Source organism: Salmo salar, chromosome ssa02 (assembly GCF_905237065.1).
Source record: "Salmo salar chromosome ssa02, Ssal_v3.1, whole genome shotgun sequence".
Classification (NCBI taxonomy): domain Eukaryota; kingdom Metazoa; phylum Chordata; class Actinopteri; order Salmoniformes; family Salmonidae; genus Salmo; species Salmo salar.
Genome location: NC_059443.1, coordinates 24177555 through 24200141, shown reverse-complemented (window position 1 = coordinate 24200141; position 22587 = coordinate 24177555). Strand labels below are relative to the sequence as shown.

At 44.3% G+C, this 22587-nt stretch overlaps 1 protein-coding gene across 4 annotated transcripts; it reads right to left on the bottom strand.

Annotated features, from left to right (window-relative positions):
• Positions 1-191: 191 nt before the first annotated feature.
• LOC106577470 (B-cell lymphoma 3 protein) lies at positions 192-21967 on the bottom strand. Of its 4 annotated transcripts, none has more exons than XM_045712981.1 (9): positions 20852-21967; positions 20201-20360; positions 9079-9187; positions 4876-5077; positions 4091-4179; positions 3823-3903; positions 3408-3575; positions 1053-1158; positions 192-967 (listed from the first exon to the last, which is right to left on the bottom strand). In XM_045712981.1, the coding sequence occupies exons 1-9, from the start codon at positions 21501-21503 to the stop codon at positions 447-449; spliced, it is 2088 nt and encodes a 695-aa protein (XP_045568937.1). In that variant the 5' UTR covers positions 21504-21967; the 3' UTR covers positions 192-446. The 4 variants fall into 4 exon arrangements, with proteins under 4 accessions (XP_045568937.1, XP_045568938.1, XP_045568940.1 ...); XM_045712982.1 differs by having other exon boundaries at positions 3823-3900; XM_045712984.1 differs by lacking the exon at positions 20852-21967 and having other exon boundaries at positions 20056-20282.
• Between the last annotated feature and the right edge of the window lie 620 nt (positions 21968-22587).

The window sequence follows — 22587 nt, the reverse complement described above, 5'->3', positions numbered from 1 at the left end:
GAAAATAACTTGATGTAGAAAGATATTTATCAATTATACACACTATATATATATATTATTCAAAGTAAACCAGAAAAGGAAAATGCATCATGAGTTTCAAGTAAGGTGGCAGCATTCAAGACCTCCTCCTGGAGCTCCAGTTTCCAAACAGCCCATCACACACACACACACACACACACACACACACACACCACGGTGATATTCAGGAAACTGCAATGTTCATTCTTCCAGTGTAGGTTTCATTGCATATGGATTTGTAAAGAGACTAATGCAGTCACATGACAAATGCATCCAGCTGAGATCTAGAGGTACATAATCATACCGGCTCTATAGTCCAACAGTAGTAAACAAACTGTACCTTCTTGATTCAAGCTCAAGTCCTTCTAGGCACCAACCAACAGTGGTGGAACCTAACTCGGCAGGGACACTGAAAGCGCATCTCTTTGTCAACTGTTACCTTTGCCCATGCTGCTGCTGACACTCATGATGGAGACATCTGATTGGTCGCTGCAGTGGCTGGAGGGCCGGGATTGGCCAGGGGTCATTTGGGAGGCGGTAGAGACAGTGGCTGGGTAAGGGATGGTGCTGTGGAGGAGGATAAAGGGAGGCTCTGGATAAAGAGGTCTCTGGACTCCAGGGGAGTAGTAGGCTAGTAATTGTCCTATTTGAACATCAGTGATGGGGGACTGGTGGTGCATTGCTGGAGGGTAGCTGTGGGTCAGTGAGTACGTCCTTCTCTGGGCCAGGCTGATGTCCACTGCAGTCATCCTGTCGGACCCAAGCCTCACCGGCAGCTGCTCGCTCTCCTGGGTCTTCATTGGAGACTGGCGGCCTGACAGGCTCTCTGCTGATTGGCTGTGAGGAGAGGGAGTGGGAGGTGCCCTGGGGGAATGGGATGCGCTGCGGTGAAGAGGCGAAGCTGTGGGAGTGGCCAATGGTGAAAGGCCTAGGCTGGGAGATGGAGAACCTGGGGACAGAGGAGGGATGTGATGAGTTTACTGTGTGCCTGAATGCACGATGCACATCAAAATACGTGCTCGTCTCACCATTACCTCTGTTCTGTGACTGGGGTGTGCTCCTGTGTGGTGAGGCTGGTACACACTGCTGAGCTTTGGGCTGCTGGTTTCTGGAGCCCTTCCCTCGTAGTACATCTGTTACCTGAGGACAGAGATCTAAAGGGTTAGGTTACCTGAGGACAGAGATCTAAAGGGTTAGGTTACCTGAGGACAGAGATCTAAAGGGTTAGGTTACCTGGGGACAGAGATCTAAAGGGTTAGGTTACCTGGGGACAGAGATCTAAAGGGTTAGGTTACCTGGGGACAGAGATCTAAAGGGTTAGGTTACCTGGGGACAGAGATCTAAAGGGTTAGGTTACCTGGGGACAGAGATCTAAAGGGTTAGGTTACCTGGGGACAGAGATCTAAAGGGTTAGGTTACCTGGGGACAGAGATCTAAAGGGTTAGGTTACCTGAGGACAGAGATCTAAAGGGTTAGGTTACCTGAGGACAGAGATCTAAAGGGTTAGGTTACCTGAGGACAGAGATCTAAAGGGTTAGGTTACCTGAGGACAGAGCTCTAAAGGGTTAGGTTACCTGAGGACAGAGATCTAAAGGGTTAGGTTACCTGAGGACCGAGATCTAAAGGGTTAGGTTACCTGAGGACAGAGATCTAAAGGGTTAGGTTTTCTGGGGACAGAGATCTAAAGGGTTAGGTTACCTGAGGACAGAGATCTAAAGGGTTAGGTTACCTGAGGACAGAGATCTAAAGGGTTAGGTTACCTGAGGACAGAGATCTAAAGGGTTAGGTTACCTGAGGACAGAGATCTAAAGGGTTAGGTTACCTGAGGACAGAGATCTAAAGGGTTAGGTTACCTGAGGACAGAGATCTAAAGGGTTAGGTTACCTGAGGACAGAGATCTAAAGGGTTAGGTTACCTGAGGACAGAGATCTAAAGGGTTAGGTTACCTGAGGACAGAGATCTAAAGGGTTAGGTTACCTGGGGACAGAGATCTAAAGGGTTAGGTTACCTGAGGACAGAGATCTAAAGGGTTAGGTTACCTGGGGACAGAGATCTAAAGGGTTAGGTTACCTGAGGACAGAGATCTAAAGGGTTAGGTTACCTGAGGACAGAGATCTAAAGGGTTAGGTTACCTGAGGACAGAGATCTAAAGGGTTAGGTTACCTGAGGACAGAGATCTAAAGGGTTAGGTTACCTGGGGACAGAGATCTAAAGGGTTAGGTTACCTGGGGACAGAGATCTAAAGGGTTAGGTTACCTGAGGACAGAGATCTAAAGGGTTAGGTTACCTGAGGACAGAGATCTAAAGGGTTAGGTTACCTGAGGACAGAGATCTAAAGGGTTAGGTTACCTGGGGACAGAGATCTAAAGGGTTAGGTTACCTGGGGACAGAGATCTAAAGGGTTAGGTTACCTGAGGACAGAGATCTAAAGGGTTAGGTTACCTGAGGACCGAGATCTAAAGGGTTAGGTTACCTGAGGACCGAGATCTAAAGGGTTAGGTTACCTGAGGACAGAGATCTAAAGGGTTAGGTTACCTGAGGACAGAGATCTAAAGGGTTAGGTTACCTGAGGACAGAGATCTAAAGGGTTAGGTTACCTGAGGACAGAGATCTAAAGGGTTAGGTTACCTGAGGACAGAGATCTAAAGTGTTAGGTTACCTGAGGACAGAGATCTAAAGGGTTAGGTTACCTGAGGACCGAGATCTAAAGGGTTAGGTTACCTGAGGACCGAGATCTAAAGGGTTAGGTTACCTGAGGACCGAGATCTAAAGGGTTAGGTTACCTGAGGACAGAGATCTAAAGGGTTAGGTTACCTGAGGACAGAGATCTAAAGGGTTAGGTTACCTGAGGACAGAGATCTAAAGGGTTAGGTTACCTGAGGACAGAGATCTAAAGGGTTAGGTTACCTGAGGACAGAGATCTAAAGGGTTAGGTTACCTGAGGACAGAGATCTAAAGGGTTAGGTTACCTGGGGACAGAGATCTAAAGGGTTAGGTTACCTGAGGACAGAGATCTAAAGGGTTAGGTTACCTGGGGACAGCGATCTAAAGGGTTAGGTTACCTGAGAGGACACATTAACAGTGCTGCAATGACAACTAGTGAGTTCACTGCATCTGTGGGGCCTGCTACTGAGTGATCGCATTCCTTAGATTATTTGTGTTTTATTGTTGGTACAGTTTGTTGTGATGACAAGACAATTGTTATTAGGTACATCCACTAGAGGGAAGCACCCACAAGGATTAGTTCAGTCCTATGTCCACACTATCGTTCATTTAACCCACTAACTTCAGTTTTTATTCTCTTACACAGTGTAAAGCTATTGATTAGCGTGAAACAGAAAAAAGACCCTCTTCCATAGATCCAGTGCATTAATTTTCTCCTCCCTCACCTTCTTGTTCTTGGCCACCATCGCAGGGGTGTCATTGTGGTAGTTCTTCACACTGCTGTCGGCTCTGTTCTTCAGTAGCAGCCTGGCTGTGTCTACCTGGCCTCGCCCACAGGCACTGTGCAGGGCCGTGTTCCCACTGTACGACTGGACATTCACATTACAGTCATTCTGATGAGGAGGGGGCAGGGAGAGAGGACAGAGGAAGCGGGAGATTGATGACAAGATGTAAAAATAAGTAACACAGTCAGTCTTGGATGGCGATGTGTAACTAAACAGAATCACTTAACATTTTTCTTGTAAATCATCTTCCCAGAAAGGAAATCTAAAGGGGAACAGGGGAGGATCTACAGACCATTTTAAATATAGATGAGCTGACTTAGAACAGCGGAGTCACATACAACACATGTAGCCTTACCTCTATGAGGAAGTGCACCATGTCCATATTGTGGTTCTCTACTGCGTGTATGAGAGGACTGTGGCCACTCTTGATGTCCTGCTTAGAGAGAGGAGAATGGGGACATTCTGTAAAGTGGAACTGGAATTACTCTAATGAGTATTACCTGGTATTGAGTAATTGGATGATGCAGTAGGTTCAGTATGCCAGAATAACTCAAAGCCCATTTGAAATGGCCCAGCATTAAGGGGAGAGATGGAGAGTTAGGTAGGGGAGGGAGGTGACTGACCATAGCGTTGATGTCCGCCCCAGCATCCAGCAGCATTCTGACCAGCTCCTTGTCTCCACCCTGTACAGCTAGGTGGAGAGGGGTGAGTCCTGGAGAAAGAGGGGGGTGGGGGGGGGGGTGGCGGCGATAAGCAGTTAGGGAGAGAATCACACGCACACATGCTCTAGAGCCCATGTGTATTCTAGGGACTTTCTGCTGTTTTGAGTACAAGGCAAACCATGCTGTGCCCAGACTTGTCACACAGACCACCACAGCAGGAAATGCCCTCTTCCCCTCTCTGCCTCACACACCCACCACCATGGGACCCATAGCATGAGTCAAACAGGGGGATATGTGAGAATCAATAATACCAGTAGATTAAGCTCTAATCATATCAAATGGGTAGGTCATTTTCAGTGCAATTCTATTCAACTTACACAACTTAAGTCAGGCAGCAAACATTTGTAATGTGTGCTACATATAACGTTAGTATCTGTGTCGCAACTCAGAAATATTCCCACATGAATATGGGAATTCCTATACATTAGGCATGAATGTTGTAATCATTGTGGGGGCGTTACTGGCTTTATTTGGGGTAGTAGTATACATCCTAGATCTATTATTGTTTTAGTCATGTCTGGCATGACTACCACAAAGGAGCTGGCTGTTTCTGCTATAGACTGTCAATTAGGTCACATTGGAAAGTTAAGGGGAATTTTGAATTTATGAATTGAATTTAAATTAATCCCCTGAATTGTCTCAATTGAAACAGAATTGAGGTCAACTTAGTAGCAGTAGTAACTTACCCTCATAGTTCCTGACCTCCAGGCAAGTCAAGATGGAGGGGTGGGAAAGGACCACAGAGAGGCAGGCCTGCTGGCCGTGTTCACAGCAGAGGTGGACCGCTGTCTGACCGTTACGGTCCAGAGCCCCCGGGTCAGCACCCGCACGCAGCAACGCCCCCACCAGCTGGGCCTGATGGGTAATCACAGCCAGATGAAGAGGGGTCTGAGAAAGAGGGAGATAGAAAATTAATCATTAAACAAGAACATTTGAAAACCAGGGGCCTCATAACTGTAAATTTCACACTAAATATCTGCGGTCACTATTTATGAAAAGACACCACACGTACAAAAATATTGAGATTTATAAACTTGGCACACGCCATACATACGCATGTTTCCTGGTTGTGTGCCCCTTTACTCTTTCTCCTTGTAGGCCTTCGCTACCTCGTGAGTATTAAACCATCACAGAAAAGGTGAGGGATTTTTTATGCAATGATCATGGAAAAGAATAGCCCAGGAATTAATGCCTATTTCTAATTATTTTAAAATGCAAAGATAAATGAAATAGATTCTCACTAAAGGCAAATGATTGCATCTTTTTATTAACTTGTTTATTGTTATGCGTGTCCATCATATCCCGTATTTGCACAAAATACTAATCTACTTGCCTGCTTGCAATGCAATACTTCAACCACTAGAAACTGTGCATACACATGGTCTAAAGTTTGGAGTCAAATTATAAATGCCAACTTTTGCGTGAACGCATGTTTGGGGGTATATTTTGTACATACGCACGGTTTATGAGGTTAACCGTTTTTTTTTTTTAACCAAGAGCGGAGGAAGAAGAGATTGGTGTATTACTCCTGTTAATGGAATCGCATCATTTCATCTCCATCCTGTTCTGCAGGGGGAAGGTCACAAGAGCTTATAAACAATGGGCTAGATAAGGTTGGGCATACGTCCCCAAACAAACCAGAGCCGCCCAGTCAGGGCACAGAGGGCTTTCTGGCTTTATCAGCATTAGACATCGGCAGATAAAGATAAAACGCCACACGGGATGGTAAACACACCATCAAAGTCCAAAATACAAAACAGCTAGGAGATGAAGATACAGCCCCATAAAGATGTTTTTTCTTGTTTCAAAATTAGGTGGTGCACCTAAGGTATTTGAGAAAACGAATGCTGTTTCGAGCCAGGTCGAATGTGATCATTGATAAGGTTAAACCTGTTTTGGTGTCAGGAACAGCCCATGTTGTGTAGGAAATCCCGGGACCCGACCCAGGTGATTCCAGAGACATACCACTATGCAGGGGATTGCAGATTCAAATCCCTAGACGGGTTTACTGAAAGCACTTGAGCAATCCAGGATCTTCCAGAGATGGCCAATGATTATTTAATTCATAAAACCTGATTTGATAAATGTTAACTTTGTCAGTTGTCCAATGTCCAGAGACATGCAGAAAGGGTTCAGGGAAGTCACTTGATGTGGAATCTATCATTAATCATGCTGAACAATCTCAGTGGTCAGGATGATAATTTAGTTTCACTTTTGATTCAGAAAAAGCACGTACTTACTGTGTGTGTGTGTGTGTGTGTGTGTGGAGTGTGGGTGTGTGAGGCTATGTTCCAGTAAAGAACAGCAGTAAAATACCAAAGCACTGGCGGGAGAAAACACTGGTGAAATGCCTCCAATGTCTCAATGCCAGTGGCCTTCACTTCCTGAGAAAACACTCCTATTTCCCTGAATCGTCAGTTACTCATGACTGATCACACACACCCTAGTGTTTGACCTCCCATGAACTACCAACAGTCTGACTCAGTCATCTTGTACTTCCTAGAATGTCCCTGAACATGAAGCTGTGAAGGACGTAACCAGCAACATGTCACAATACTTAATCAAAGGCACAGGTCAAATAAAGGCTTTTATGATGGTCCACAAACACTCCAAAGTTCATTGAGTTTAGTACTAGCTTCCTGTAAACCATTCCAGAATAACAAACAACAAAACAGATAAGAGGGGCAGAGAGTGGGGAGGGAGTGGGTAAGAAGAAGGGGGAGCATAGGGTAAGAAAGCCAGGGAGAGGAATAGCTGGAAGCAGTACAGGCAAGGGGAAAGACGGGATAAGAGAGGGAAAATCCCTTCCCTCTCCCCTGCTGGCTGTGTGTCCACAGAGTTAAATTCCAATGAAATGAGCAGATAAACCAGAAGAACAGAGGAGTGGAGGGGAGAGTTCTAGGTATGAGGAAAAGCCTTGAACAGGTGGTTGTGTGCCAGACAAAGATACAAAGAACAGGGGGAGGAGGAGGTAAAAACAATGAGAAATTAAAGGTGTGCATTGGGTGTACTTCCTGTTAATGTTCTAGTTGTGCAACTTCCCAGGAAAGACTAACAAAGTCCCTTACCATACCATGGAAGAGCTCATTTTATTACGTCTTTACAAGTTTCAATAATTTGTATAATTTATGCAGTTATAGGAGGGGTCAACTCACAATGTACTGAGTTAAGATCAGAGAGATAGACAGCCAGAGAGATGGAGACTAGCGCAGAAAGGGAAAGTCCCTGATTCTACCCTCTAAACCTCAGCAACAACTTATGTTGAGAAACAGCGGGGGGGGGGTCATGTGACTTCTCAGAATGAGGATACTAAGTGCACATACACATGCACTACACATGCACTGTAGAAGCCTCACACAATACACTGCATGCCACAAGCACACACACACAGACAGCCAAAGCATAATGTACAAAGTGGCAACAGTAGCATTAAGGACATGGTCATTAATTTGCAATATCTGAACAGTTTCCAGGGAACTTGAATAATCTAACATGGGAGTAGCATTGGCCAGAGAATTGGGAAGTGCACCAGCTAGTAGATGTCAGTGTTTGGTTAGTAGTAGTGACAGTGTGGGAGTATCAAACAGCTGTTTCATAGCACCAGTGCTGCAGCTGATCTGGTAGTCGCACAATGTGCACATGCAACTCAGTACTGGTATTAACTCTGTCAAACCGTTTAATTAAAGTGACCACTGAAGTGTTGTTTGGACTGTACAACATATATTGAACTGCTAGAAAAAGTTGTTTTTTTGCTGACACAGTATAATTATCTGGCATTGTCAAAAGAGCTTGGCAGGCTTTGTGTGAAATTATTGTGGAGTGTGTTTAAGATTTTTATTTGGGGTTACAGACTATCCTATATAGTCATTTACTTGTGATTAGAACTGACAAATCTAATAAACAATTAGAAAATGGGTTGTCAGGCTTGGCAATAGGTCTGTGCTAGATAACAAAACTACCCTATCTGGTAGTCACATCATCGTGGCGAACATCATGTCTCTCAGCCTGGACTGAAATCTCCCCCTGGCTCCTCACATGGCATGAACGTATGCAGCCTGTCTGCTAGACTATACACTACAGACAGGATATCACTGTAAATGCCTCAGTCTCACGTCAACGCTGAGAACACACAACAAATGGTACCGACGTTATTTCTGGTAAGTGAGCAATGTGTTGTCTGAAACCCCAGTTCTGTGTGTGTGTGTGTGTGTGTGTGTGTGTGTGTGTGTGTGTGTGTGTGTATGAAGGGTTCAGGGTGATTTCTCTGGGGTGATTAAGCAGACTACCAGAGCTGCAGAGAGAATGTGGCATTGACAGGGCGTGGTGGTACGCTGGAGGGAGGAAGAGGACTCATTTGAAAGTGATGGGAAAAGGCCATGGGGCATTGATAGACTGAGAAAGGTGCAGAAGATGGAACTCAACAGAACAGACCACAAATCAACATCACTTCAGAACACACAGCCCTGAACAAAGGCTACCAATCATAGCACATCCTTCCAAGCAATAGGCTTGCGCATGTGACTTTGGCCTGCGTTAAGCACAGGTAACCAGAAACTACATTTCTTCTGATAACCGGCAGCCGAGAGGTGTCTGTACAGTAAAGAGGCTGGGTGAGGAGGAAATCAAGGACTTCCTCTTTCACACCTTTCCTTATTGTGCTCTGAAGTCTGCAGTGAGTGGCAGGTGTGTGTATGTGTGTACATGTTTTCCTATATCATCAGGACCCCAATGTCCTAACATTTCACCGTAATGTCCTGAAAAAGGTAGGAAAACAAATGCTATTTTAAGCTTAAGGGTTTTGGGGTTAGGGAAAATAAGATTTTTTTACACTGCAAAAACTCCTAACATTTCTAAAAACACAGCTGTGTGTGCTCGTGCATGTATCTCACCTGTCTCAGGTTGTTGTAGATGTCCAGGTCTGTGTGAACCAGTCCCAGGAGAAGGATCATTCTTTGGATCTGAGCTTCCTGCCCCTGCACCACTGCTATGTGAAGAGCCCTGTAACAAACACACACACACACACACACACACACACACACACACACACACACACACACACACACCCCAAGTCAAAACTACACACAAAATTCTGATATTTAAACCAATAAATTGACACACACATCCTTTTCACACAACTCCAGCATGATTGTAAAGTGGCTGCTGATATGTCCTGACACAGAAACATCCTGACTAACCTTTAAGCCAGAGAAATCCTATGGCCTACAAACTGACTGACACACGAACTGGCATGTGATGGCTGGCATGTGGCATGTGATGGCTGTCTGTGTGTAAAACCTTTACACAATTGCAGTAGAAAGTTTACACAAGCCCACAATATGTTTTGACAAATTCAGGCTAACCCATAATCTATATATTATTGAATGACTGAGCACTGGCCAACTTCACTTGACCTATGACCTGATTCTCCACAACTGACAGTTAGGCTGAGAGGAGAGCAGTGTGGTGCATGACTCATTACAAAGCCTGTTGAAAACTGATCAAGGTGATTAGGAAACTGCTATTTATATGGTATGTAAAGTGAAAGAACAGAGGAATAAGGAAGAATGACAGGAGTTCTTGAAAAAAAAAAAAATATCAGAAACTAATTTCAGTAAACTCGTTTGGTTTGGTATAATTTCCTGTTGTGTGACAATGGCACAGCCCTCTGTATTGGGGAAGATAATCACCATTAAAACTACGGTCTCTATTAGGGGCTTTCTGTGTGTTTTCATGTCTTTCAGCTTCCTCCAATGAATATCAATCATAAATGCAGAACAAGAGAAAAAGGTTATGACAGGAAATTGGGTAGGGACATTTTGAGAGAACAATTTAAAAGTACCTTCACTGAGAATTTGGGGTTAGCACAAATTTACAGAAATGTACGTTTTTTTTGGTCTACTTCCTGATCTGTTGTCCATTATACAGAGTTACAACAGACTAAAGAACATATCGGTGTTTGGCATGTCTACCTAATGCACATACAACTAAAGACAGTCTGAGGAGATGAGTAACAACATATTTGCATACTGCAAAGTGGAAATGGAAGATAAAGAAAAATACATAGGCCTACACACAAAGAGACCATCTTTCATGCATTGCTCAAAGACAACTCTATGACAGCTCTTATACAAAACAAATTTAGCAGAACACCTTTTTAATCTCCAGCATCTACCTTGTTGGCTTTTTAACACTGGTCACAAATGGTACGTGCTGCAGGCCTATACAATACAAATGTTATGTCCTGAGACAAAACATATGTCATCCTCTTTCAGAGAGTTGTAAGTTATGTCATACATTCCTACACATAACTACACTGAACAAAAATATAAACGCAACATGTAAAGTGTTGGTCCCAGGTTTCATGAGCTGAAATAAAAGATCCCAGAAATGTTCCAAAAGCTTATTTCTCAAATTTTTTACACATTTGTTTACATCCCTGTTAGTGAGCATTTCTTCTTTGCCAAGATAATCCATCCACGTGACAAGTGTGGGATTGATTAAACAGGATGATCAGTATCTGACCGTAAGGCGCTACATAGGGTAGTGCGTCTGGCCCAATACATCACTTGGGCCAAGCTTCCTGCCATCCAGGACCTATATACCAGGCGGTGTCAGAGAAAGGCCCAAAAAACTGTCAAAGACTCCAGTCACCCAAGTCATTTTATTTTGATTTAGTAAATATTTTCTTAACTCTATTTCTTGAACTTTACTGTTGGTTATGGGCTTGTAAGTAAGCATTTCACGGTAAGGTCTACACCTGTTGTAGTTGGCGCATGTGACAAATAAAATTAGATTTGACATGTGCACCTTGTGCTGAGGACAATAAAAGGCCACTAAAATGTGCAGATGTCTCACAACACAGTGCCACAGGTGTCTCAAATTTTGAGGGAGCATGCAACTGGTATGCTGACTGCAGGAATGTTCACCAGAGCTTTTGCCAGATAATTGAATGTTCATTTCTCTACCATAAGCCACCTCCAATGTAATTTTAGAGAATTTGGTATTATGTCCAACCAACCTCACAACGTGTATGGTGTTGTGTGGGCGAGTCAATCTTGCAACCTTTCAGTTACTAGTCCAACGCTCTAACCACTAGGCTATCTGCCTCCCTGGTACGGGCAGGCATAAGCTACGGACAACAAACACAATTGAATTTTATCAATGGCAATTTGAATACTCAGAGATACCGTGACATGATCCTGAGGCCCATTGTCGTGCCATTTATCCGCCGCTATCACCTCATGTTTCAGCATGATAATGCCCCATGTCGCAAAGATCTGTACACAATTCCTGGAAGCTTAAAATGTCCCAGTTCTTCCATGGCCTGCATACTCACCAGACATGTCACCCATTGAGCATGTTTGGGATGCTCTAGATCGATGTGTACGACATCGTCCGTTTTGTCACCAAAGCCCCATATACTACCCACCACTGCGATCTGTATGCTCTCGTTGGCTGGCCCTTGCTTCACATTCGTCGCTAAACCCACTGGCTCCAGGTCATCTATAAGTCTTTGCTAGGTAAAGCCTCGTCTTATCTCAGCTCACTGGTCACCATAGCAGCACCCACCGGTAGCACGCGCTCCAGCAGGTATATTTCACTAGTCACCCCTAAAGCCAATTCCTCCTTTGGTCGCCTTTCCTTCCAGTTCTCTGCTGCCAATGACTGGAACGAACTGCAAAAAAAAAATCACTGAAGCTGGAGACTCATATCTCCCTCACTAACTTTAAGCACCAGCTGTCAGAGCAGCTCACAGATCACTGCACCTGTACATAGCCCATCTGTAAATAGCCCATCCAACTACCTCATCCCCATACTGTTATTTATTTTTGCTCCTTTGCACCCCAGTATCTCTACTTGCACACTCATCTTCTGCGCATCGATCACTCCAGTGTTTAATTGCTATATTGTAATTATTTCGCCACTATGGCCTATTTATTGCCTTACCTCCCTTATCCTACCTCATTTGCACACACTGTATATATACCTTTTCTATTGTATTATTGACTGTATGTTTGTTTATTCAATGTGCAACTCTGTTGTTGTTTATGTTGCACTGCCTTGCTTTATCTTGGCCAGGTCGCAGTTGTAAATGAGAACTTGTTCTCAACTAGCCTACCTGGTTAAATAAAGGTCAAATAAAAAATAAAATCGTGTCCCAGTTCTCGCCAATATCCAGCAAGTTCGCACAGACATTGAAGAGGAGTGGGACAACATTCCACAGGCCACAATCAACAGCCTGATCAACTCTGAAGGAGATGTGTCGCGCTGCATGAGGCAAATCGTAGACACACCAGATACTGACTGGTTTTCTGATCCACGCTTCTACCTTTAAGGTGTCTGTGACCAACAGATGCATATCTGTATTCCCAGTCATGTGAAATTCATAGATTAGGGCCTAATACATTTATTTCAATTGACTGATTTCCTTATATGAACTGTAACTTAGTAAAATATTAGAAATTGTTGCATTTCTATTTTTGTTCGGTAGAAATAGTACTAGTCCATAGCTTGAGCCAACAATTCCCTTAGCATCAACAAATTAAACAGGTTTTAAAAAAGAAAATCACAACTTATGTTGGAGGGCTCGTGTGTGAGATAGGGAGAGGTCATACAGCTTAGCCCTGTTTTGCCAGGCAGAGAGAGACGGACTTGACAGCTTAAGTAATATTTGGGTGCCAAGCCGAAACATTATTCTTTCTCAGCTTAAGGCAAGTCCTAACAGAACACTTATCAGCATACGGCCTTGGGTGGATCTCATAACTGCCTCTCTTGAAGACAGGTGCGTGCCTACCTGCACTTATGAGTTATTAAACCTAACATTATGCATTAGGAACATATAGGGCAGTATGTTACTAATACAGACTGATCATTGAGACATTGTTCATCTCTGATCAACCTGTGTCACCGTAGACCTTCATATTCACACACACTTAGAGTGGCTGGATGGATGCATCTTTCACAAAACAATCACAACACAACACGTATAATGCATAGCACAGGTGTGGAGATATGTGGTAACATTATACAGAGCCTGAGGTTTGGAGGCGGGTGTTTGACTGACGTCAATGCAGAAGGCAGGTCTAACCAATCACAACTAGCCATCTCATCCGTGTAGCTAGTGTAACAGACCAAAACATGTCAACAAACCATAGCCAATACAACCTTGTTTTCCTCAATTCTTGTTCAACTTGAGTAAACAAATCTTTCACATAGAGAAAGACACAATAGGAATGACAGTTTGTCTTTGGAATTGAAACCCATCTCCATACAAGTGTAGTTCTAACCGGCACTGTGGTGACTGGTGCAACTGAAGATGACCACAAGACAGTCTCGTAACAGTAAAACGTGCGACAGTGTTGACGCCCCTCTCTCGCAATCTGACCTGACTAACGGCCATACGGCACAGTGAAGCCACTCAGCCGTCTGATCAGTGTGAAAAGCAGAACTTGTGTTTGGCCGTGTATGTCGGTTCTTTCCTCAAAGTTCACCTTTCCGGTAAGTGAGAACCACCCATCACCACACACCATACAAAACACCCCTGACCACGTTTACAAGTGTATCTGTTGTAGGGCTGACCCCATTTAGTCGACTTGTCGATTGTTTGGTCGACCAACATTTTTTTTGTTGAGCAATATAAAATATATATACACTGCTCAAAAAAATAAAGGGAACACTTAAACAACACAATGTAACTCCAAGTCAATCACACTTCTGTGAAATCAAACTGTCCACTTAGGAAGCAACACTGATTGACAATACATTTCACATGCTGTTGTGCAAATGGAATAGACAACAGGTGGAAATTATAGGCAATTAGCAAGACACCCCCAATAAAGGAGTGGTTCTGCAGGTGGGGACCACAGACCACTTCTCAGTTCCTATGCTTCCTGGCTGATCTTTTGGTCACTTTTGAATGCTGGTGGTGCTTTCACTCTAGTGGTAGCATGAGACGGAGTCTATAACCCACACAAGTGGCTCAGGTAGTGCAGCTCATCCAGGATGGCACATCAATGCGAGCTGTGGCAAGAAGGTTTGCTGTGTCTGTCAGCGTAGTGTCCAGAGCATGGAGGCGCTACCAGGAGACAGGCCAGTACATCAGGAGACGTGGAGGAGGCCGTAGGAGGGCAACAACCCAGCAGCAGGACCGCTACCTCCGCCTTTGTGCAAGGAGGAGCAGGAGGAGCACTGCCAGAGCCCTGCAAAATGACCTCCAGCAGGCCACAAATGTGCATGTGTCTGCTCAAACCGTCAGAAACAGACTCCATGAGGGTGGTATGAGGGCCCGACGTCCACAGGTGGGGGTTGTGCTTACAGCCCAACACCGTGCAGGACGTTTGGCATTTGCCAGAGAACACCAAGATTGGAAAATTCGCCACTGGCGCCCTGTGCTCTTCACAGATGAAAGCAGGTTCACACTGAGCACGTGACAGAGTCTGGAGACGCCGTGGAGAACGTTCTGCTGCCTGCAACATCCTCCAGCATGACCGGTTTGGCGGTGGGTCAGTCATGGTGTGGGGTGGCATTTCTTTGGGGGGGCCGCACAGCCCTCCATGTGCTCGCCAGAGGTAGCCTGACTGCCATTAGGTACCGAGATGAGATCCTGAGACCCCTTGTGAGACCATATGCTGGTGCGTTTGGCCCTGGGTTCCTCCTAATGTAAGACAATGCTAGACCTCATGTGGCTGGAGTGTGTCAGCAGTTCCTGCAAGAGGAAGGCATTGATGCTATGGACTGGCCCGCCCGTTCCCCAGACCTGAATCCAATTGAGCACATCTGGGACATCATGTCTCGCTCCATCCACCAACGCCACGTTGCACCACAGACTGTCCAGGAGTTGGCGGATGCTTTAGTCCAGGTCTGGGAGGAGATCCCTCAGGAGACCATCCGCCACCTCATCAGGAGCATGCCCAGGCGTTGTAGGGAGGTCATACAGGCACGTGGAGGCCACACACACTACTGAGCCTCATTTTGACTTGTTTTAAGGACATTACATCAAAGTTGGATCAGCCTGTAGTGTGGTTTTCCACTTTAATTTTGAGTGTGACTCCAAATCCAGACCTCCATGGGTTGATAAATTGGATTTCCATTGATTATTTGTGTGATTTTGTTGTCAGCACATTCAACCATGTAAAGAAAAAAGTATTTAATAAGATTATTTCATTCATTCAGATCTAGGATGTGTTGTTTAAGTGTTCCCTTTATTTTTTTTGAGCAGTATATATTTTTTTATGGCAAAAGAGTCTTGTCGGATTCCCGTCTGTCTCAGTGGACTAATCCATTGCGGAGGCCGCTGGGATTGCTCATTAGTATCACCAGTAGTACATTTACCTTTCATTTCCATAATTTCTAGTCTACAATGTTTTATGGTAATTTTTGTTAATGCATTCAATATATTATTACTACAGTATTTTACCATTCTCATTGTCGGAGTGGACACGTTGTTTGAGGACTGCACAACCTAGGCTACACTTCTGAGGAACATGTTTTGGTTTATTTCATTCCATTTACGAGTTGTCAATTTACAAGCACCTGATTATACATACAAGTAGGCCTAGGCTACCTGGTCTGCGTGCAAATGTAGGCCTAGAAATGTGCCCATTTGGGGATCTGATAGTATTTCTGATTGTCTTACCTCACCACCACAGTAGAACTTCTGAAAGTCATTTTTTTCCCACCTCAAACAGTGAGTAAACTAAGTCTGTTTTTACATCCATTGAGAATGTCAAGGTCATCCTATTTGAAAAATATTTTCAGCTCTCTTTCAATAACCACTCAGCATGAAAGGGGGAAAAAATGTCATGCTCTGATCCGGTGGAAACATCATAAAATAAGCGTACCTGATTTCTACTTATCCCTTGCGCAAATAGCCTAGAGCTAAGTCCTTCCGGAGCTCACAGTAGCGGCACTTCACTACCGCCTTCATTTACCTAAAAACTCCCACAAGATCAACATTGGCATTCAAGTGATTACAGTGATAATAGGTAATCCATCAAAAACCACTGACTGGGTTCTCCCATGCAGTGAGGAAGCAGAATGAATGAATCTGCAGCAGTCTTTTCGTCACGGAGTAAACATGTATGTGTGGAGTATGTGAGTAGACGACAAACATGCATTATTGCAGCACAATGAGGATGGCAACAGTAATGGCATCAGTTCTGATTAAAAAGAGTCCCCAGATGACTATTTGCGAGGTGCGTCTCCTAACATTCCTCAAAAAGCTATCAAACACCTAACTGACCTAGTAACAGGTGTCTCCACTCAATGGTGAGATTATCACACACTTGAACAAGGTGTGTGTGTCTCTCTCTCGCTCTCTCGCTCTCTCTCTCTCGCTCTCTCTCTCGCTCTCTCTCTCTCAAGATGAAACTGTGCTTTCCTGGAAGTGGGGCAGACCACAGCCCCAGATAACCCAAAGCACACTGACGCAGGAGCGCTGGGCCACACTCAAACACACACTGAGTGACAGAGACTGGCAGTGGCATACATACGGCATCCTGTTTGGGGGGAGGTGAGGGAATACGGGTTGCTGTGGCCAGCAGACCACTTGAGAGAGTGATGACTTTAAGACAGGTGTATTAAACAAAAAGGGAACCAGAAACACACCACAGTCCAACTTACATCCTTTTCAGAAAACATTTTAGTCATTAGCAGGTGTTGTTAGCCAGAATGCATTCATTTCTTACTTTTTGGAAACTGGACCTCAGTGGGAATTGAACCAACAACTCTGACATTGCAATTACCAAGCTCTACCAACTGAGCCACATGGGACACCCTGAGACTGGAGCCTGACATAGCCTTTATGGTTGCCTGTTAGTTTTAGATATATTATTTATTGATCTTTAAAGCAGCCTCTATGGTCCTGGCCTTTGGAACAGACTGCAGGAGGATCTGAGGGCAGGCCTCAGAAACTGGAGACATTTTTAAGAAAAATCTTAAGACATAACCTTTTTTGCCTTGCTTTTAATATTTTAGTCATACTATTAAATAAAAAATAAAAAAATGGTATACCATTCTATATTTATTTTAATCAATTAGTCTCATGTCCACTTATTTTATTATTGTTTTACTATTTTATTTGTTAAGCACTTTGAAATGCAAATGTATCCTCTAAGAAATGTGGTATATAAATAAAGTTTGATTTGATTTTTGCCATGGCAGCACTATAGCTACTTCCTCCAGTTTATTGACCCCTCCCCTACCTACATGTCTGCATAGGTTGGAAGCATATCCCTGGCCAAGCACAGCGGTGAGCCAAAGTTGTTGGGTACTATACATGTGGTTTGCAAGAAACTGCTGAACAAACTTCATCCCCACCTGTATTCTAAAAGCATGACAATACCCATCACAAATACATGATGTACTGTCCCCATGTTACTGCACTGACTGCACAGCTGTCTCTCAATCAAGCAGCTAGATGGACAATGAACAAGGGAGAATGAGACAGGGGTGAGAGATGAACAGGGGAGCGTGTGACAGAGGGGTGAGAGAATGTTAATGAGAGATAAGCAGGGAAGAGATCAAAAGAAAAAGCGAGAGAGAGGGAGAGAGAGAGAGAGAGAGAGAGAGAGAGCGAGCGGTAAATGAGGAAGTGAGGAGCGGATGTTTGGGTTTTTGAGCTCATTCATTTAAAAACACACAGAAATGAAAACAGAGAGATACAGAAAGACCTGAGAAAACCGCAGTCACACATTGAGAGGCGCACGCTCAGAGGTTTTCCCGAAACTGAGGGGCGATGAGAACTGAGGATTAACACCCCATTGACGTAAGCACGCACACACAGACACACTTGGGGATGGTGGGGGGCTGAGAAGCAGCACTGTCTTTCTGCTGAAAGCTAACTTTTCATCAGACAGACCACAATACAAGTAGGTACCAGCCAGGGAAATGTACTTTACAGTCTACCACTTCATCAAGTAGTTTGACTTCATAAGAACAGCACCCAAATATGAGAACAGCACCCAAAAGCCCCAGCGCAACCACCTAGGTACTGTTTGATTAAAAAAAATATATATTTAAAAAAGATACAAAAAAAACGAGCACTGGAATGCAAATGAACTTTTATAAGGATACATTTTCTTAAACATCTTGTGATCAGATGGCAAGGTGTTTTCTTCCTGGTTGATTTCAGTGCCGGTCCCTGGGCTCTACATCACATGAAATCATCCCAAGCGGAACTGCTGTGTCTCGAAACCCACATCCAGGTCTGCACTCTCTCGATCATGTGTTTGTTGTGATGGGATGCAAATGAGTGACACACAGCACTTAAACTACAGGAACATGACTTTGCAATGCCATTCTTGGATGGACTTATGATTTCAGTCACATGAGTGTTTTTGTATCGTCCTCACATTTCTGTCAGTGAACGGGTGAGTGCTCAGGTGTTGAAGGTCGGAGAGGGCATCGGTGCGTGAGGTTGGTATTAACATGTGATTTAATGTACCCCACCCACTCCTTAACCTCAAACATAAGGTGACCAGACGTCCCTGATTTCCCGGGGACAGTCCCCGATTTTGGTGGCCTGTCCCCGGCTAGTACCGGAAATGTCCCTGATTATCCCCCAGAAAGAAAAGCCACTCTGAAGTTAAATTGAGGCTGATATTTCAGTAATCAAAAGCTGTATGCAATCGGATTTCAATGTCAAATTTGTCTCACCACTTGTATCAAACTTGTTTGCTCCCTTCTATGAGAACATTTGGTCAGTGATACATTGTAACAACCGCATGAACAACCATGCCCATAGCCAGAAAACCTTTCCAACCACATAGGCTACCAAACTGGGGTGATTCAAAAATGACCACGGTAGGCTAAAATTAAGAAACATTTGAGGGGTTAATCAATTTCTGTGTTATAAATAATTAAAGTATTTGAAAGGACTGTAGCGGAAATGTATAGTTAAAAATAGTTCCATGGGTGGCCTCCCGAGTGGTGCAGTGGTCTGAGGCACTGCATTGCAGTGCTAGCTGTGCCACTAAGGAACCTGGTTTGAGTCCAGGCTCTGTCGCAGCCGGCCATGACCGGGAGACTAATGGGGTGTGCACAATTAGCCCAGCATCGCCCGGGTTAGGGGAGGGTTTGGTCGGCAAGGATGTTCCTGTCCCATCGCGCACTAGCGACATCTGTGCAACGCCTGCTGACATGGTCGCCAGGTGTACGGTGTTTCTTCCGACACATTGGTGCGGCTGGCTTCCTGGTGAAGCGGGTGTTGTGTCAAGAAGCAGTGTGGCTTGGCTGGGTTGTGTTTCGGAGGACGCACAGCTCTTGACCTTTGCCTCTCCCGATTCCGTACGGGAATTGCAGCGATGGGGCAGGACTGTAACTACCAATTGGGGAGAAAAAGGTGTATAAATAAAGATAAAAAAATGTTACAAAAAAATTCTAATTCCATGGGATATTTTAATCTTCTTTCTTAGTTATTTTTTGTTATGTGTTGTTATCTGGTCACCTTACTCTAATAGTCATCCCAGCCTCCCAGAGACAAGCCAGTGTCTCATGAATACTCACACAAACAATGCAAACAGACAAAGAACACGACACACACAGAGTACAGATCACAGAGATTAAGTTCTATCCCAGAATCCCCCTCACCCAGTGACACTTTCACTGAGCAGCAGAGCAGAGAATTGGCTCCATTAATCATTACAGAGACAGGAAGTGAAATGAAGGTAAAGAATGTGGTGGGGTGGGGTAAGGGTACACACAGCACACTCCTCTCTCACCACCAACACACCCCTCACAGCCAGGTGAATCATAGACCAAAAGAAACAAACACAGACTGTGTGACATCTCCTCTCCCTCCAACACATACCCAACTGATCAGGGTCATATGTAAAAAAAAATTGAAATGGAAAACAAAAATGACTTACTGAACTCGATCCAGTCCATAGCTCCTAGCAGGAAGTCAGGGTTAGTAAGGAACCCTCACAGGGCAACAGTACTACTCTAGGCCCCATCTGCTACATGAGACTAACAGAAGTTCAATGCATGTAGGGTTTTCAAAAACAAACATACGTGTCGCCATCGTTGTCTTGGCGTGTCGCCAGGGCAACATCTGCCAGCAGGTGTTCGGTGTGTCCGGGGTAAAGAGAGGACTCGAGGTGAGAGACAGGCACCTTCAAAACCAGCGGTGACCTGCTGGGCCATGAGTAGAATGGGTACCCTGGATAGGGATCTGGGTGACAGAGGGAGGGAGGGGGTAGATAGAGAGAGATGTTTGGTACAATGCCATGAAATAAGGAAATTACAGGTGACCCATTGACATGTTTTGCAAGTTTTTAATCAGTTCAATCATTTATCGCTGGAAGGTCTGGCAAAACAGTTTCTCAATGACTGGGGTTCCAAAACAAGGACTAATCACTGCACAATGACACACGATCTATGAACGAACATTCCACAGAGAAAATCCGTTTCTGACTCATAAAAGCAAATGACCACTAACTGATTCAGCAGTATATTCTCTTTCAAACCAATAACTTTGATTATGGTCAAATGAATACAGTTATAACATGACTGTCTGATATAGAGCAAAACAAACGTTGTAATCCTTAGGAGAAAAAAAACTATGAACATGCGATAGGATAAACTTTGAATAATAATGTAATTGTCTGTACACTTTCATTTAAATATTTTTTCACTTGTCTTTTGCCAGGGCGACTAACTTACAGTAAGACCGGAGTGCTTGCATTGAACGAACCGGATCGATGCTTTGGTGTTCATTGTCAAAACCGCTGGCGGCGGACAATTGTCTGTGTGAGACCGATGCCAGGGTACCAATGCTCTCATCGTCGTAGCTCTTTAATAAAATCTTTGGAGGACTCGGTCTGCAGCACAAGTCTTTGTTTTTGTAGGGGGATAAGCGCTCCTCTCTCCCGGGTGGGGTACGTGACTGTTCCGGCGTCTCCCATTCAGTAGGAAATTGACGTTTCCTAAAAGGAAGCCACGAGGAAGATATGTTCTGTGTTCGTGTGTCTGTTGTGCTGCTCTCTCCAGGGTTCGGAGTGAACGGCGTGTGAGAAGTTGCAGCTGGGGAGTGTTTTTTCTCCAGAAAAGCCGGGTTTCCCGTTTTCACAGGAGGTTTTATCAACGACACTCCACAACGATGCTCCAGCGGCTCCACAGTGTGGCTGGGATTTCCGTTTGGACAGTCATCCTCCGCGAGGGGGGCAGCGGGATACTGCGTTCTCACACTGACGGAGCGACCTTTGCTGGTGGGAGTCCTGTCGGCGCCGCTCCCACGCTCCCTCGTTGTGGTGCTCAGATCCAGCGGCACTGTGGTTTGAGTCTGGTGACCGTTCATGGTCATGGTCCTCCGCATGAACACGAATCAAGTATCCTGGAATCAGCCTCGGGTGTTTGTCGTCTCAAAACATAGCAGTGATTCCAATGTCAATTCAATGTATGTTTTCTATAGCCTAGGCACAGTCTCCTTCTCCACGAAAGTATCCAAATGTTGTTTTGCATTGGGAGTTTAATAATGTAATTTGCCATGCCAATAGAAGAATGGCTCGAGGATATTCTCCAAATCCATAAATGTTCCTTTTGAGAAGATTAGTGTAAACTGATACAAATACGTTTCTTAAAATAATTAAATCATACAACTGAGTTGTAGTAAATGCTCAGAATGATAAATATAAGACTTTTGAATAACCTAACTGACGGTAACACACCTGCAATATAAGTGCAGGTAGGCAAGTGAAGAAAATCAATAGGCTATTGTGTTCCTTCTTTTATTGCAACGAATCAAATAGTCCGTAAACTGTCTCTCTCTCTCTCATTCACATAACCAAATCCGCGAAACCGGGGCTTTCCCTTTCGGATAAGAATTAACTCTTTACCTTCCTGTTTGCAAACTGAAACAGTGCGCTCCGACGGTCTACTTTTTTTAACCAACACCTTTAAAATATTAAAGGTTTAGTGTAGCCTACGTAACTGAAGTGTTCAATGGTAATTAAGGCATATATGATTGATTTCATTCACTTAATGTTTGAATGCCTGTTTTACCCCGGTTTGGGCTATGGATTAATCTAGTATGTCAACGATACCAAATGTTTTTTCTGATTTTAATTCAGGACTAGCACAAACAATGCTAGAGAAACAATGCTCGAATTCTGTATAGAGCGCATTTGGCACCAGGAAGTTGTGAGGAAAAAAGGGGTTTGCATGTGCTCTAATCCAGGGGTTTCAAACTCATTTCATGGAGGGTCTAGTGTCTGCAGTTTTTTCCTTTCAATTAAGCAATAGACAACCAGGTGTTGGCAGTTCCTTACGAAGTAGTGTCCTTGATTTATCAATCAAGTACGATAGAGGAGAGAAAACCCTCAGCCACTCAGCCCTCCATGGAATGAGTTTGACACATGTGATCTAATGGGTTGATCATATGGTGTCGTCGGTGTCATTCC